Below are 14,966 nucleotides of genomic sequence, written 5' to 3'. Positions count from 1 at the left end.
TATTTCATCAGTAAATTTTATATAATCTGATAAGTCTATCTTCTTCTAACTCTTTATTAAAGAAAAGAAATAGAATATGAAGTTGATATTTATCTCAGAGTTAAGTAGGTATCTCACTGATATCTTCTCATTCAGAGTATACATTGTAATTGTAACATGAACTCAGAGATATGAGAGTTATCAATTCTTTATTTCTTTCTTTTCTTTATCTTCTGTGAATATATTTGTCAGAAGAGAAGTTAACTTTAAGAAGATATCTTCTTAATTTCTTCTCTTCTTCAGTTTCTTACAATCACTGCCATAGTAATCATCAGCTCTGCAGTTGAAACAGAGATTTTTATTAAATCTTTTTTAACATTTCTTTACAGTGAGTGAAGAATCAGAATACTTAGAATTCTTCTTTACTTTCTTCACACTGAAGCTGTCATAGTACTGTTTAGATCTCATCATTGATTACTTAGAAGAGGTCTTATTGACCTTTTTCTCAGAGAATTGATTATTCAAATAGATTCAGAAAGTCAGGTTGATAAGCTCAGTGTGATTAATTAATGAACTCTGATATTATAATATTATTATTCACATCTTGTAAGTCAGCTTTGTAAGATAAAGCTATATTTTTAATTGATTTAAATTATCAGTTAATTTCTCTCAATATTCTTTAAATCTTGTATTGAAATCAGAATAATTCTCATTATCTTATTAATATAATGAGTTGAACTACTGCACTGCTGTGAAGCTGTGATTGTAGTAATCTTTAATTTGATTCAGTAGAAAGTTCTTGAATTCTTCTCAAGTTATAGCAGTATTAATACACTCAAGCTTTCTCTTCTTGATGATTCAAGTAGTCACAGAGATGCCTTCAAGAAAGTTAGCAGTGTATATTACTCATATCTTATAAGTATTATACTGGCTTGAGTTAAGGTGGAATTTCTGTTCAAGAATACAGATAAAGCTGTGAAATTCAGATAAGATGTTTCTCTTATATCTCAGAGAATCTCTGATCTTAATCTCTCTATCTTCATGATAGATGTAGATGTGTAGAGGTTGTAGCAGTGATAGAGCAGTTGAAGAGCTCATGTTAAAATATGCAGTGAGTTCAGAAATCTTGAATTTCTACTGAGATAGAGATGTACACACTCTAGAAGATGATGTAGTATTTCTCTCAGAGACTGAAATTGAATTGATTTCAGTGCAGGTGTATGAGATCATATCAGTCTGTTAGAGCTTGACTGGTTCAAATGTGTAATCAGATTAAGTGATTTAAATTGTAATATGATAGAACTGAAGCAGTGACTAGTCAGTGATATTATATAGAGATAGTTGTTTAAGAAGCTGTATAAGTGAGCTTGACTATCTTACTTGAATAATGAGCTTGTAGACTACAGAGTTATTGTGAGAATATCACAGATATAATACTTAGTATACTAAGAAGATTGTATAAGACACACAGTAACTCTTGTATATATTTCAGTAGAAGAAAAACAAATCACTGACTTCTTTTATGAGAAGCCAGCATCTAGCTATTCTATATAGATAATGAACAGATATCTCCTCTCATTTCATGAGTGAGAATAGCTGAAGTGATACCTCAGTAATGTCTCACTGCCAAGGAAAAGTAATCTGCTGACCTTGTATAGAAGCAGGGTTCTCATATTCATCAATTGAATCTTTCTATGATATATTTGAATGATGTCATAGAGTGGTTGGAAACCGGTTCGAACGGAATGAAATCATCCGCATGGAAGTGATGGGCCGTGTGGAACCGCAACGGGGCCTTGGCGCGGCCGGGAGCGTGACAATACAGATGTAAATTCATTAAGAAAATCTCAGAGTACTCAGTTAATATACTTCTGAAATGTACTGAGAGCATTAATCAGTTTAAAGAGTGTGACTACTCATTCAAAGAGACTATATTATGTTTGAAATGCTGTAAGCTACTTATCTTCTTCAGTGATACAAATCTTATGAAATGTGATAATGACATCTAACTTTGTAAATCATTGAGCTTGTTCAATACAAGCTAGAGTTTCATTGATTCAAGATAAAGAATAACAGTTCTTCTTCATTAATCTATTCAATTCTTGATAATTCACACAGAACTGAAGTTCTTCATCTGATTTCTTTGTAAAGAGAATAGAGACTGCAGTGAAAAAGTTGCTAATATGTATGAATTCTTTATTTAACAGATTATTAAGTGTCTTTTAAAGAAGAAGAAGTTCATCTTGAAACATATTATAAAGAGAGTTTCATGATAATTCAGAATTCTTACTGTTCTTCTTTTTCAACTTGATACTGTGAGTCACTTCTGAATCTTATAAGAGAGGTAAATTTGTAGTATTATTATCTTATCAGAAGACATTTAGATATTCATAATATTATTGAGAGAGTTTCATATGAGAATCTGTTATTATAATGCAGAATAACTTTTCTAGAGTCTTTTTAATATTAGTCAGACTGATGAAATAGATTGATACATGATTCTGCTATTAATGATTCTTTCAGTGACTTCTTTTTCTGAGCATTTTATAGGTGTTGACAGAGATCTGTGTCAGATTCATAGTCTTGTAAATATCATTCTTATGAACTCTATTATTGTTAGAGAATATTAAACTTCTGTTTCAAGTATTCAATAAGATATCTTATTCAGATAGTCAGACAAGTTCTAATATAAGATTATAATCAAGATTATCAACTTCATATACATAGACATCTTCACACTGATATTCTCTGATATCTATGTTTAGTTTTATCATGTAACAGATATAAACATCTTTTGAATTATTAAATTCTGCAAGAAGTCAGAGTTTTAATAAGAAGATACATTGAAGATTATAATATCTCACAACTGAAGATTTAATCATTGCATAGTGACATAGATCACTATCTATCATAGCTTTCATATTATACATGTTATTAATCACAGTAGATATAAGAATTACATTTATTGTCATTTTCTCTTCAAATCATTGTCATCTGATCTCTTCAATCTTCTGTTTATGAATTTGAACAGAAGTTAATCTTTTCTCTGTTTTATCAGAGCATTCTCATAGTTATCTTCTGAATCTTTCTTCACTATAATGTAATTGATGCGGACAGGCGCTGATTCATCTCTTGATTGAGAAGATACATAGATTAATTAACAGTTGAAAGCAATGTGTTCTGATCAGTTACAGTTGATGTATACTTTATATTAATGTTAATCAGTGACTTCTTCAGAAGTGATCTCAGAAACTCAGAAGCCTGTTTAAACAGTGAAAACTCTTGCTTATGTATAGACATTTAAATCTATTCAGTTCATAATATCTGCATTATTGCTGTTACTTCTCTTCAGTATGAGTGTATAAGTAACTGAGATGTAATATCTTCTGCCACTGTTCTGTATACTTTTGAGCTTGATAAGATGATCATTCAATGTCTGAAGCTGTGTGCAGAAGTCTTTATAAGTCTGATCTTTATCTACACTTATAAGAGTCTGTAAGAGTTCAAAAGTCAATGCCTTCTTAAGTATGCTAATCTTCATTCAATTCTTTCAAGATTGATTATCTGCTTCTAGAATCTTGATATTGAAGTCAGAGATGAATATTGTAAGAGAAGTGTTTCTCTGTTAAGTACTCTGTAATCAATCTAATACTTTCTGTTGTATGACAGTGTCTTGAAACAGAATATCAAGATGTCTCATGATGTTATCAGATGTTCACATTACTGATTTACATGCTTTTATTCATGAATGAAATTTCTGTTTTATGCAATTCTTTAATTATTCATTGATATACTAATCTTGATTAATTAATGAACTGATGACATCTTCATCTACACTCAGTTTTATGATCATTTCCATTCTTCATGATGAGTAGAGAGTGAGATTAAAAGTATTAAAATATATAGAAGTATCTAAGCATTCTTTCAGTGCTTTTGTATTCAATTCTGTAGATGTTGAAATTGCATAAGTTAATTATTGAATCTCTTTGTATTGAAGTTATTGAGTTGCATGCATGTCTGCTATTTATTACTGTTGTAATTTCAACATTGCTCAGAGTCACTGTGATATCATCTCTATACTCACACTTGAGAGTTCTCTCATATTATTGTTAGACATGATTATATCATTTTATCAGATATATAATATCTGTGAAATCTGAAGAAGTGTAATCATATTTTTATACATCTGAGTGTCAGAACTCTCAGGTCTTTCACTGACATTTTCTTTATAAAATCTTATTACAAAGTCAGAGTGACTGATGAGTAAGCTTCTATCTGAGAACTTGATATCTGCTTAACTGTGTTTCTCTTTCTTACATATTGTTACACATTTAGATATCTCTCAATAAATAATCATTTCTAATGAGAAGATAATATGTGAATAATCATTTCTAATAAGAAGACAATGAATGTTTTTCTAGTATAGAGAGCCTACGCTGAATAGATCAGTATAATATATAGATTTTATATAACAAAGAGAAAAACATTAGAGAAGGAAAGAAAAGAGAAAGTACAAGAATCAGTGATTGAAGTAAATATTTATACATATATATGATGGCTGAGAATTGATGATTGAGAATGGCTAAGAATTGAAGTGTACACATTTGAGAATAAAGCAGTTGAAATCTGTGAAGTGTAATGAAATAGTCTATATAATTGATCAGATGCAGCCCGTCACATGAGAATTTAAGAAGTTAATTGATATTTTTCAGATTTGCTAATCAATAGATTGATGATCAATAGATTGAGAATCTAATTACTTCAGAATTATTTCTTCTAGAACTGCTTCATCTATTATATCTGTATTTATGAATAAATCTCTAGATATTACATAATTAATATATCTCTTCAATTCTTGATTCTTAAGAGCTTGATTAATCTGAGTTCTCTTCTCTCTGTTTTTCTTTTATTCAGGTGACTTTCTTAAAGAATTAAGATAGTAGCACTGAGTGTATCAGTGACAGACTTTATAGATACAGTTTCTGAATATCACTGATCTTTTATTAAGAGTAGTGAAGTTCATAGATTTATTTTCTTTAAGAATATCTATTTCTCTATATCATTTCTTGAAGTTCTTAACTAACTCTATCAAAGATATGACATCTTTATTATATTAAATATTCTTAGCTCATGCTTGTATATAATCTGCATTAATAGCTAGATTTATATTTAAGAAGTCTTTCTTCAAGTTAAACTATTCAGTTATATCTATCTCTTTGATATTATCTTTGATAAGAGATTAGTCATTTAATCACTTCTCTATATCTCTGTTTTTCAGTGCTTTGTAAAGATTATGATATCAGATTCTCACATTATTCTGATAGTTCACAGTTGTGAAGAAGAGTCAATCTCTTAATGAACAGATAATCTTCTTCACATCATCATTCTCACTGTGTACATGTTATAGCTCTGTGACATTCACTGTTTTTTATATAACATCTTGTATCTTTGTTATACCTTCATTCATTTTCTCATATTTCATATATTTGATTTTCCATGTAGTGATCTTGATATCATATACTATCTTGATCTCTGCAGTGACTTCTTCTGAACACTCAGGTTTCAGAGTTTCTTCTAGTTCAGAGAAGATATCAGGTTTATCAAGGTTGATGAAGTCTGATATCTTCTTGTCCTTTGCATATCCTAGCATATACTTGTATCAAAGTTTTCAATCTTCAGGAATGCTAAGGTGTACTGTTGCACTAGACATTGTCTTGTCTGTCATATCAGTTATATTGAATGGATTGTGGAATTGGTTCAAGTATTTGAGAATATGATCAGAATTCGGGGTGTATAACAGTCAAGTATTTCGGAATGTATATGTGTGAGAATCAATCATCTCAGTTCAAATGATAGTTATCAGTTTGAATGAGGATTGAGATTGATGTATCACACTTCTCTTCAGATACTGCTTACCGGGAATCAGGTATGATATAACAGTTGAGTAGTTCGGACCATATACGAATGAGGATCAATCATCTCAGTTCAAATGATAGTTATCAGTTTGAATGAGGATTGGGATTGTGTATAATCGTCTCAGTTCGAATGATAGTTATCTAATTCGAATGAGGATTGAGATCAGTGTATCGCGCTTCTCTTCAGATGCTGCTTACTGAGATTCAGTGTATAACGGTTAAGTAGATCGGACTGTATACAAATGAGGATTAATTATCTCAGTTTGAATGATAGTTATCAGTTCAAATGAGGATTGGAATCGGTGTATTGCGCTTCTCTTCAGATGCTGCTTACCGGGCTCATAACTGTCAGAATGAGTGTCACAGATGAATATGTTGAAGATATATGAATCTTATATGTATCAAGATCTGCTTGTTATATTATCTGTACACTATTTAATATATCTATTTCATACAAAAGATAGAGCTATTTATAGTAAAATATATGTGTGAGTCAAAAGAGCTAGTATAAGTGAGTATTAGACAAGCATTGTAGTAAGCTGATGATAATGAGAAATCTTGAAGGATAAGGTTGTTGTGTTGTAATCTAACTACGCGAGTTACACTAAATGAATAGGTTGAGGTGGCACGTGACTAGAGTAGGTGTAGTAATCATCAATACCTTCCCTTGCTACATCATGACCTATAATAAGCCATCACTCAGGGCCTCTCTCATTCTCAAATCTTTCAAAAATACAATAATAATTAATTACATGAATCAGACTCTGATTTTCTCATTAGAAAAGACATTCATACAGCAATAACTGTAAAAATCAAGAAATACATGCAAAATTCATTGATTCACTGTATTATCATTATCATTCAATCATTTCTTCTTCTTAATTTTCTGAATGCCAACTCTTTTGATAAATTCTTCAAATGCAGGCTTCATCAGTGACTTGATAAGCTTATCAGCTATATTTGCTGTAGAATCAATATATTTCATCATAATCTCTTCTTTTTCAATCAAATTGTGAAGAATATGATATCTAATCTCAATGTGATGTAATCTTCATATTAAGAATTCCCTCTTTACTAGATCAATTACTCTCTTATTATCAACTTATAGATGTGAGTATATTTTTGCTTTTTCATCATCTATCAACCTGATGTCATATAACATATCATTCAATCAGATTATCTCACAAGCTGTCTCACTAGCTGCAATATATTCAGCTTCTGTGATTGATTTGATAATAAATGTCTGTCTCTGTGACTGCTATGAGATCAGTGACCTGTTAATCAATATAACATAGTCAGTAGTTGATTTATATTGAGAATCCGCCCTCACCCAGTCTGAATCACAGTATATCACAGAACTCAGACTCACATCATCAATCTTCTTTCTGTATAATATGCTATGGTTTTTCATCTTCTTGATATAACATAGAACATGCTTCAATGCTGCTCAACATGCTTTGTGTGAATGCAAGTTAAAATATGAGAGATAGTTAACTGTAAATGCCAGGTCTGACTGACTGCTTAAGATCAAATACTGCAATGATTTCAATTCTTGATGATATCTTGTAGCTGTAAAGTCATCATTTAATTTATCATTCTCATCAGGTGAAAACTTCAGTTGTATGCCTGTCATCATTGAGATCCCCGCAGAATTCATCTTATTCATGCTGAAATCTTCAAGAATCTTCTTAATATAACAGCTCTGTGTAACTGCTAGATCATTATTTCTCTGACATTTGATTTTCATTTCAAGATATGACTTGATCTCTTTAACATTCTTTGTCTCAAATCTCTTTGTAATCTCTCTTAATACTTAGTCTAATTACTGTTCTTGAGATTCTGTCACCTGACAATCATTGACATATAATATCAGATAGATCTTGTGAACAGAGTGATATAGAAATTCATCATCATAAGATGATATCTTGAATCTCAATGTGATGAGGTGTTTCATTGCTAGAAAATATCATACTCTCACAGCTTGCTTCATTTCATATAGACTCTGATAAAGTAGTCTTACCAAGCTCTCTCTGTCATGCTTTACACCTGTGAGCAGTTGCATATAGATCATCTCATTCTGTGATAGTATGTCATTCAAAAATGTGAATATATAGTCAATTGATTTGACCTTCTATTCTTTAGCAGTCAATATAGTGAATAGACTATGTGATATAGACCCTGATATCACTGCAGTATACAATCTCATATAATAAATACTCTGCTATTGCAAGAACTCTCTAATCACTCAGTGAGCTCTAAAGTGAATGATTTCTCTCTTATTATTGAATTTTCAATCATATACTTATTTATCTGTAAGAATATTCATTTTCAGAGTCTTCTTAACAATAATATATATCTTCTTCTACTCAAATATCTTAATCTTCTTTTTCATTGTCTTATGTCAATAGTCTCAGTCTGAGCTTCTTTTGACTTTCATTAGTGTAGTTAATCAGTCTGTCAGAATACTTAGAATAGAATCATTCTCATTAACAGAGTCTTCAGACTCTTTATTCATAATAAGCTGTGTCTCATCATCTAGAAGATAGATTGAATCAATTACACTCTCTAAGTTCTCATTGATAATTATCTTCAAAATATCTGACTTTTTCTTCACTAGTCTTTTTAGAAGACAGTGTTGTCATTCCTCTCTGATATTTAGAATGTTCAATTCATTAGGCAATTCATTGAATTTTCTCACTGTATTTACAGGTGTGTTTGTACTCATGTCAAGAGCTTCATCAAATATGACATCTTGTGCAATCTCAAGATAACATACAACAGAATCTCACACATAATATTAATATAATTCTTGATATTTAATCAGCTGTTATTTCTTGCTGTCAGTTCTATCTGTGAGCTTATTCAACACTTTTAAATCCTTCTTGTAGATCTTGCATCTCTATCTCTGTATTCAATGAACAGAAGATTACACCTCAGTTCATGCTTCAAAAGATGTAAGTAGTGTTTCTTTCTTACATTCAAATATCTTTGTTGATATTGAGAATGTGTTGATTATCATAATCACAGCTTGTATTACTTCATCTCAAGGTTCTCTTTCTAATTCACTATTAAATAGTAGGCTTTGTGTCTTTTCTGCAACTATTCAATTCACATGTTTCACTGAGCTATTTGATTGTGATGTGTCAGATGTAGTGATTTCATATACTATTTCTTTACTCTGACAGTAGGTCTTAAGTTCTTGACTTTTGAACTCTTCTTCATCATCTCAGTGTAGAGTTTCAACTCAACATTATATAGTTATTTTAATACTTATAATAAAGTTTATTAATCTTGCAGTAGATTCTCTCTTTCTTATTATAAGAATTGCTCATCTATAATAGATTGTATTATTCATTATACTCAATCAGTAGCTTACACTCTCTCTAGTGAAAGTGTCATTCTTATTAAAAAGTGTTTTTTCATTCTCTGTCAGATTAATGAAGAATCTCATTACTGATTTAATAACTCATATCATAGATATGAAGATTGAATATGTCATTTTTATCTGAATACAGACTTTACAGAATGATAAAGCTTATTAATCAATAATTCTCATCTCTAAATATAAATCTACTGCTATTTTTACAATATTCATGAAATTTAAATATTCTAGCTTTTAATATCATTACATTATTATAAGTTCTATAACCTTTGTATTATTTCTTTCAGATAGTGTTAATATTGTATTATCTTTCATCTATAATGTGTTCACAGGTTTAAAATCATCATTGAGTATAGCAAATCAGATCAAGTCTCTGTATATAATCAGTCTTTTCATCTCATAGATATCATTCTCATTTAATCTTGCTGTAAATGAGAATATACAGTCAGAAGACATAATCAATATAGCATGATTATTCTTATATATCAACTGCTTAGAGGTATAACTCTAATATACAAGCTTACTCATACTCATGAGATTCACTTCTAACTTCAGAATATAGCAGATATTATTTAACAGTATATTCATTTCTTTCACTGAAATCTTCATATCTTCTATAGCTATAGCAGAGATCACTGTTCTATCTATTATTTTCAACATCACTTTCATCTTCTGAGGTTTTGTCATAACAAGATTTCTGTGAAGTGTGATATAAGTATCTGATTCAGAGTCTAGAATTCAGATATCTTTTCCTATCTAATCACTTATATAGATCTTTTTTTTAATGCAAAATACTTATTTCATAACATTGTGAATAGAAGCAGTATCTGTATTCTTTACATTCTTGTCTTTATTCTTGTTTCTATTTATATTGAAGTTCAAAGAACATTTCTCAGAGTATTTCTTTCAACAGTTAGTCTGAATATAATTAATCTTTTGATAATGATAGCAGGTTCTCACATCATTACTTTTACATTCAGGTTTGAATTCAGTGTTCTTGTTCTTATTATTGTCTTTGTTCTTGCCTTTCTTATTCTTGTCTTGAGTGTTATTCGCAGGATTTTTCATGAATTCAGTACTACTATTTTTCACAGTAGAAAGATGTAGAAGTATGTCACAGTATAATCTTATAAAGTCTTCTTTTAAAGATTTCAAATTGTTCTTATTGATCTGATTCATTCTATTCTTTATAAAGAATGCTCAATCTCTATTAACTTCTGTCAGTAATCTATTAAAAAATATAACATCTTCAATTTTATATCTCAGATGAATATAATCAGTTCTGATAATAATTAATCATTTAATAAAAGCTCTGTTAGATTCTTTGCTTTTAAAGATTATTTTAATAAGCTCTTTAAATAAATAAGTTCTGTATATAGCAGATCTCTTGAAAAAGTTATTCTCTATAATAGTTTATAGAGTATAAGCTGATAATTTGAACTTCTTAAGTATAGTGAAATGAGTCTTGATCTGCAGAGTAATTACAGACTATATATAATTATATAATCAAAGATTGTGTTCTTTTCAGAAATATTGTATATTTATAATAGTATTCTTATTAAGATTATTATCTTCAAGAATATCATTGATTTCAGACTACTCTATAGCTAAAAGAATTTTCTCTCTTCATATTAAGTAATTAATAAATTCAGTGAGAACTATCAGTCTTTTGATGAGTCTTACTTAGCTTCTGAATTCTTTAAGAACTTTTATTATAACAGATGTCTTCTCTTTCTATTGAAGATATTCTATCAGATCTGCTCTTATCTCATTATCTGCAGAGTCATCTCTACTGATCTTCATTCACTCAATCTTATACTGAAGTCTTGTAATTTCTAGTCTTATATAAGTCTTCTCACTTACTGAGCTATTGTTGTTTCAGTTACTTAAGCCTCTTACATTGTCTGACATCTCACTGATATCTTCAATCAGGTCTTTATATTCATTGTTGAACTTGTCAGATTATTCTTTCATGATCATGTCATCTGGCTCAAACATCTCTGAGACAGTTACTTTTCAGTTCATTGCAGGTGTTGATAAGCTCACATCTAATTCTTCTTATGCTTCAGGCATTTATGGATTTCTTCTCCTATGTGTTGATACATAATTCTTCATTAAGTCAGGCTTTCCACCCGATCTCAGGTTCATCATGAGTTCAATTAATCAATAAATCATCTAGGCACGCTTGTAATGACGTGTGAAGATGTCAATTTAGCATGTTATTTTGCAGCTTTTCATTGCATAGAGAACTTCATAACCTCTTGAAGAATAATGTTGTTGTGTTGTAATCTAACTCCGCGAGTTACACTAAATGATATAGAATAGTTAAAGGTTGTATTGATAGATCTATCTACAGAAACATAATATAGTGATGAGTCATGTGATCTAGTGAGATTGCTAACTGCAATGACTGTAAGGGCCAACACCCTCTCTTGAGATAACAAGAATCACATACAAAAACACTCAAATCACCAAGATAGTCTGTCAAAACCAAATACAAATGTAAAATTAAACATTCTCAACTTTTATATCTGTAAGATCTAGCAAAATCATGAATTATATAAATATCACAGTGTTTAGAGATTTAGTGAGTTCATTCACTGTCATCTGAGCAGTGAGAATATATTTCAAATCAATGATTCTCTGATTCAACTGTCAATGCAAAAAATAAAAACATGTATCAATATGCTTACTTCAGGCTGTAATGACTGTTATCTTTGTGAGATCTATGACATTCTTATTATCAGTGAGAATCTGTATCAGAGATGTAGTGATGAAGTCAAGCTTAATTATGAGATTCTGAATTCATGTTGCCTCATGGATCACCTCACTAAGAGTCATATATTCAGTCTCATTGAAACTTAGAGATATACAAGGTTGCTTCACTGAACATCATGAAATTGAGTCATCTGTGAGCTTAAAAATGTAGCTGAATGTTGATTTCCTATCACCATTCAAGAAGCTGGCTCAATCAGAATCCAAGTAGCTGAAGAGTAGGTAGAAATCATCATGGAAATCAGAGATAATGAAAAGATCAGTAGAAATGAAAAGATCAGTAGAAATGAACCTCTTATACAGGCCACATCTGTAGAAAATACCCAGATTCATGATCTCTTTCAAATAATGTATAACATGTAATAGAGCCTTTCAATATTGAGATGTTGAATCAATGTTCTGTTAAGTGAGTAGTGAGACAGTATAAGTGATATCAGAATATGTTTTAACTGCAAGATATTGTAAGTAATTCACATCATATTAATATCATCAAATTGTGAAATCAGTCTCTTTCTCAGATATAGAGGAATCATCAATACAGAATTCATTCTTTATTAATATTCTGACAACAGCTGCATCATCAAGATAGAAATCTTCAACAAGACATTTGATATATTGACAATGTATTAAATCAATTCTCTTATTTAAACAATTAATCTTTATACTCAAATACTTGATTGACTGATGTAGATTCTTGACTTTCAATTTCTCACTGAGTATACTCACTAGTCAATTGACATTCTCAAAAACTTTAAATATGATGTTAAGATCATCAATGTAGATTGTCATATAGAGATGATATCTGAATATATAATATTAGAGTGCTGAATCATAGATACTGACTGTAAATTCAAGATCACTTAACAGAGCTGTTAAGTAATCATACCAGATCTTTACTGCAGAGTTCAGACTGTATAAACTATTCTCAACTATGCAGACAAGTGTTTTCAGTGAACTCATCTCAAATCTGATGAATTGTCTTATATAGATCTTCTTAGTGAGGCACTCATGCAGATATATCATCACTATATTCACTTGACAGAGTATTCAACCGCATAGTACTGCTATTATAAAAAGAATACAATTAGTAGTATTAGTGATAACAGAAGCATAGATCTCTTCTCTAGAATCCTTCTTAAGTCAGTTATTATAAATCACTCAATGTGATTTTCTAAGAATATCATCAGAATTGACATTCAGGTCTGTGAGTCTATCTTTCTCAAGAAACACTAAACAGCCTGAAGCAATTGATTCATTTCTCAGAACATCAGATCTAGAGATTAAACTTCATGTATTGTATCTCTTCAGATTGATAATCTCATGTTGTATGAACTTCTTTCAATAATCTTCTACTCTCTCTGACTGAGATGTGGCATTCTTGTAGAACTTTGAGAGGTTACCTGTAACAGAGCTTGAAGTGTAAGTAGTCAGCGATTTCGCAGGCTGCAATCATGTGAAATTCAGATCATCAATGTTGAGAGCATCTTCATTATCAATCAGATGAATATCAGGTTCTGATTCAATAACATGATTAATGAGTTTCACAGATGTAACAATCAGTTTTTCAGTGATCAGAAACCTCACATCACTACTGATAATAATCTTGTCAGATTCAGAATATCATAGATGATATATCAATGTGCCACTGAATTCAATGATATGATAGAAATCAGTACATGAAGAAAGCTTATCCACGGGCTGCTGAGATTCATGCAAGTGAATAAAAACCTCTGCATTCAATCAGCAAAAATGCCTCACATTCAGTGAGGTATTTGTAAGTGCATATCAAGAAATCTTATGTGAACTTGAAATCACAGAAGTCTCTGTAGTAGAGGATCAAAATTTTAAGTTATAAAGAACTGTAGACATGAGAGTATTATTAATTATTATAATCACTGTCTCTAGAACATCTGTTCAGAACTTCTTAGAGAGATTATCTTTCAAAAGAGCAGCTCTAACCTGTCTCATGATAGTGCAGATTTCATGTTCAGAAACATTATTCTGATGTAGTAAATGTAATACTGTTGATTTTCATTTGATATTATATGAATTCATAACTGTGTGCATACATGTGAATTGGAAAACATCATCATTATCAGTTCATAGAAAAGCAGAGGCTATATATCTGAGATTATTCATGAATCTGAGTCACAACTCAAAGTATTGAACAGCCTCATTCTTGAACTTTAAAAAATATACTCAATAGTAGCAGGTCACATCACAGATAATAAACATTCAGTATTTAATTCTCTGATGAAACTCTAAGAAATAATCAGAGAGGTCTTTCAATGTACATTTATCATCTACAAGATTAATATGAATCTTCTCAATAAGTTGAATAGATCTAGACATCAGTGTTTTCAAATAATCTCATGTCATATCTGTCTTGACACATTTCTCACAAAAGAACTTAGTCTTAGAACTCTTAATTGTGACTTCAGTATGAGAATCCTTGATCATAGTAATTATAGCATCAGTGTGAATGTGACTGAGATCACAGTGTCAGTTTAAAAGAGTCTTTGATATTCTTGTATTCTTGAGACCTGTATTCAGAACTGTAGAATCAATGTTATCAACAGTAGTGACAGTAGTTACAGAAAGATCAACTTTTCAGTCAAAATTGTACTTATATGACATTGCAATATACTTGACTGTCTTGTTTAGATGATTAAAATTCTCATTGAACTTTCATTCATCAATCTTATATATGTTGTTCTGAGCAGTTCAAACTGTATGAAAAATAACATCATTTGAGACTCTGCAAATGAAAAATGAGAGAATAGTGACAGATAATATAAATTGAAATCTCTGATCTTCAAGCTTTGTAAATAAGAGCAGGTTAACTGTAATATTAGAGATATAGTGAACATTCTGCAAGTTAATATTATTACTCTCAATCTTCAAGATGACAGTCT

The 14,966-nt window shown here is 30.4% G+C and overlaps 1 protein-coding gene across 1 annotated transcript; it reads right to left on the bottom strand.

Moving 5' to 3' along the window:
- Nucleotides 1-5,407: 5,407 nt before the first annotated feature.
- Nucleotides 5,408-5,857, bottom strand: BDBG_16642 (uncharacterized protein; the record flags this gene model as incomplete). The annotated part of the gene is made up of 1 exon (XM_031724553.1): nt 5,408-5,857. Exon 1 carries the CDS (start codon nt 5,627-5,629, stop codon nt 5,408-5,410), a length of 222 nt encoding a protein of 73 aa, XP_031577244.1. The 5' UTR covers nt 5,630-5,857.
- Between the last annotated feature and the right edge of the window lie 9,109 nt (nt 5,858-14,966).

This window comes from Blastomyces gilchristii (genome assembly GCF_000003855.2).
Source record: "Blastomyces gilchristii SLH14081 genomic scaffold supercont1.4, whole genome shotgun sequence".
NCBI lineage: Eukaryota > Fungi > Ascomycota > Eurotiomycetes > Onygenales > Ajellomycetaceae > Blastomyces > Blastomyces gilchristii.
Note: the sequence above shows the minus strand (reverse complement) of the source record. Positions and strands in the feature narration are given on the sequence as shown.